The following is a 4,150-nucleotide window of genomic DNA, read 5'->3' as shown; positions in this document are numbered from 1 at the left end:
CCGGGACAGTTTGGTTTGTTTTTCTAAATTATTCTTTTCAACCACAATTCAAAGCAACGTCTTATTTCACTACATTATAATTTAGCACATTGTTGTATAGTTTTATTTTTTCCAGTTTCTCGTTATCTGAGGGACTGTTGTGAGTTTTCTCTTTTCGTTTTTCTTGGAGGACGCCTGCAGGTGGTTGGAAAAGTTTCTACGCACATTGTCCTGCAGTGAAAGGTCGGCGCTTTGCATCGAGGCTGATTTTTCTTCAAGCTAAAAACCAGCTTGAAACTATAAAGAAGGAACCGACCCAAAGCGTGAGGGTTCAGTCCTCACAGCATCAGTGTGGTTTATACTGGGAGACGCTGCAGGTAACAGGTGAGACTATGACACAGGAGCTGGCCGTGGCGGCGGACCAGCGAGTCAGACCAGGAGCAGCAGCGTTCAGCTAAGCCTCAGCCTTCAGCGGGGGGCTGACGGTGTTTCAGGGCTTCATCCTGCTGCTTTCACCAGAACATGGTGACCTACTAGGAAAACAGGATTACTGGAGGTGTTTGGGTCAAACTCCGTGTATGAGACGCAGCATCTAACCCGTTTACGGCGTAATGGGATTACAAAGTTCACTACTGAGTGAAACCCAGAGGAGGCCGGGACCATGGTGATGATGGTGATGGTGATGATGATGATGATGATGGTGATGATGATGATGATGAGAACAATGAACAACACCAGAGGTGACACAAATCCTTCTGATCTTAAGGAGTACCAGTGTGAGTCTTCTTACCCGTCTGTCTGACGCCACCAGTCGGAACTCCTGCAGAAGTTTCCCAAAGACGGATCTGTGCGTCTTCCTGAAGGGATGGATGGTTCCCTGCAGATGAAGAACACGAGAAGAACCATCACAAGGTGTCACGTTAAAGAACAGAACATATATTAAAACTCAGGCTGAGTTAACTCTGTGTAGCTGTCTGGGATTATGTTCAGACTTATTCAAGTCCAGTCGGGTTCACTGAGCCGCTGACAGCAAAGCAAAGCAGGAGGCAACGTTTGGCCTGTGCTGCCACCTAGTGGTGTGTCGTGGTATGACCTGCAGAACAAAGCTTTTCAAACATCCTCCTGGATTTCTGTGAGAATAAAACTTAATCCAAGATAAACGAACGCCTCACCGTTTGGATGTTAATAATCTGTCTCACTCTCTACACCCCGAAGAGTGAAAAACTGCAAAGACAAGTTCTTTACTGCGGAGAGAGCGAGATCTGCACAAATTAGTTTTGTTCCACAAGAAAACTGAACAGTTCTAAAATGTGAAAATCCCTTTCCAGGTCCTGGTTCTTCTGGTAGATTAATCGTAGCTACTGGACCTGCTTGAGTTTCTTGAAGATGTTCCACCTCTCATCTAAGAGGCTTCATCAGCTCTGACTGACTAGTTGGGAGTTCCACATGCTGATATCCTGAAGGAGACGTTAACACCTGAGTTTCAACCAGTCAGTCAACATGTTTCTATGTGGTGAATAAAGACAAACTAAAAGTCTGTAAAACTGGCCACAACAGGCCTCTGAGGGCTAAAAGTCGAGTTGACTTCAGTTTGTGTGACACCAACAGGACTGAGGTGTTCAGACACATCAGAGAAGCTCCATGGCTGCTGCTGTGTGTCGTGCTCATCCAGAGTCACTCACCAGGACGTAGGTGTCGTGTTCGTGCTTCTTCCTGTGCATCGGGACATCTGTGGACGACAATCACTGTCAGCATGGCACGACAACTATCACACATAAAAGTTTAAGCAGTTTGTTTTCTGTCCAACATCCTCATTCTGGGGCAGCGATCATCCCTGAAGTCTTTGCTGTAGATAAACAGAACTCCTCGGCTGTCTGCTTCATCTAGTTGTGTGAGTCTATCAGGAACAACAACATTCTGTTCACATGCATCGTAGAACCAGGTTCCAGGTGGTTTTATTTTACTCCAGTCACACTGATTGGCTGTGAGCTCAATACAAAGTCAACATGAAGTCGTGCAGCTCTACGGAAACAGCACCAGCATGACTGGAGGTGGACAGAACGCAGTCAAGTCCTGTGTCCAGTGTGACACAGCTTTATGGCTAAAATTAAAGAAAAGGAAAAACTGAGGCTGAATTTCTTTGATTATTCATTTTATAAATATTAATAAACCCTAAAAGTTGCAAGAATGATTACTCAGATTACAAACACCTCCAATCAGCAGGTTCAAAGCTGTTTTCAGACCAACACGCTCCACATTGAGAGGAATCTATAAAACATCATGAACTCTACATATACAGGAACCAGCACAACATCAGCCGGACTTATGCACTTATGCATAACAACAATAATAATAATAACAATTGTTTTTATTTGTGTAGCGCTTTTCAAAAACTCAAAGACGCTTCACAGGATAAACGAACAAAAGCAACTGATACAAACGTAGACGACGCAGAGATACAGGAAGCAGATAGAAACAACCCAAGATGTCAGTATGACGGTTTAGGGGAGAGAAGCAGGTGAGGTTCTAGTTTGGATTTGAATATTTCTGGGTCTGTGGTGTCACGGATGTGTTGTGGGAGAGAGTCCAGAGAAGGCCCGATCCCCCCAGGGTCGGTGCTTGGTCCTGGAAACAACCAGCGGAGCGGAGGGTACATGGAGGGGTGTAGGGCTGGAGCATGAGGTCAGAGCGGGCCTGGTTCTGGAGCGCTTTATGGGTGAGTAGGAGGATTTTGAATCTAATGCAGTATGGGATGGGAAGTCAGTGAAGGTTGTGAAGGACGGGGCGATGTGGTCTCGGGAACAGGTGGGGGTGAGGAGGCGGACGGCAGAGTTTTGGATGTGCTGTCGTCTATGGAGGAGGCTGGTGGTGGTACCGAAGAGGATGGTACGACAGCAGTCAGTGTGATGGAGGCGTGAAGGAGGGTTTCTGCTGCTTGGAGGGAGGGAGAGGAGCGGAGGAGGGCGACGTGGTCCAGATGATGGACGCTGTTTCAGTGACAGAACTAATGTGTTGGTGAAGGTGAGCATGGTGTCGAACATGAGGCGAGGTTTGGGCAGTGAGGCGACGGTGCCAGCTGTCTGCTAACAGCTGGATCCCTGTGCTGCACACTAAACTGATTCCTGTATCGTCATCGGTACGACAACATCTGGGGATCAATACAGGATTATCTTTTCTTAAATCATCTTCATCGACTCGTGTTATTCTGAATCCTGCTGTTGTCTCGGTTCGTGTATTTAGGACAGATCCCTTCGTTGGGTCTCGTGTTCCGTGTTTTTGTTTGTTTTCTCCGGTTCTGTAAAGCAGTTCGTGTCACACATGGTCGGTCTGAGATCGATCACTCTGATTGATCGGGTCTGAAAAGTTAAAGTGAACTCGTTTAAATGGATGAAAACACACAAACGCTAAACCAGAACCAGCTCCAGGACCCGACCTGCCCTCACCTCTGACTACAGATCAGTGGTTCTGGTTCGTTTAAAGTGCTCCAACTGTTGATTGATTAGCTGCTAGCCGGATTAGCCAAATACACACAACAAACAACATAAAAGCGACCCAGTAGGCACGCGGAGCACCGGAAGCTCCGAGCCGACTCACACCGGCCGGTACTTACGGTACACCGGCGAACAACCACCGGAACAAACCGGGAAACTGTACCGACGTCCAAACCCGAACCGACAGCCGGCTGTTAGCACAGACGGCCGTTGGAATACGTGTAGTTAGCCGTTAGCCTGCTAGCAAAACAAACCTGCATCCTTGATGTTGATGACGTCCACCGACACCATGTCCGGTTTGTCCAGCGGAACCACCTTCCGCTCCGTCACCCCGGACGGCACCACGTCCGGCTTCGGGCCGAACTTTCGGGGGTAAAAGTCCCCGACATTGTGGTAAGACAGAGCCGAAGACGTGGACATCATCCCGTCCATCGCCATTTTGGACTTCCTGGACCCAGAAGCCTCTTCGATTTGACTGCTCTGCGCATGCGTGAGTCCACAGATCTGTACATCATGTGGCAGTGAAGCTGCAGCTGGACGGACCGCTCACAGCTTCTACACATCTGTGGCTTCTTCAGCACCGAGCGGCCCGGTATGGAACACCACTGCTGCCGAGATCTACAGCCGTCCTCTGATCTGTTCATCCCCGTCCATCAAAGAGAAGACAAAACTCACAGCAG

General features: G+C 48.2%; 1 protein-coding gene across 1 annotated transcript in view; it reads right to left on the bottom strand.

Moving 5' to 3' along the window:
- The window catches only part of slc30a6 (solute carrier family 30 member 6), a 77,555-nt gene extending 73,623 nt beyond the window's left edge, over positions 1-3,932 (bottom strand). The window contains 3 exon segments of the mRNA XM_008293843.1: positions 770-856; positions 1,662-1,708; positions 3,725-3,932. Of these exon segments, the coding sequence (XP_008292065.1) occupies positions 770-856; positions 1,662-1,708; positions 3,725-3,908 (318 nt within the window). The 5' untranslated portion in view covers positions 3,909-3,932.
- Positions 3,933-4,150: the final 218 nt, after the last annotated feature.

Source organism: Stegastes partitus, unplaced genomic scaffold (assembly GCF_000690725.1).
Source record: "Stegastes partitus isolate 25-593 unplaced genomic scaffold, Stegastes_partitus-1.0.2 Scaffold915, whole genome shotgun sequence".
In the NCBI taxonomy this organism is placed as follows: domain Eukaryota; kingdom Metazoa; phylum Chordata; class Actinopteri; family Pomacentridae; genus Stegastes; species Stegastes partitus.
This window is presented reverse-complemented; position numbering and strand designations above follow the sequence as displayed.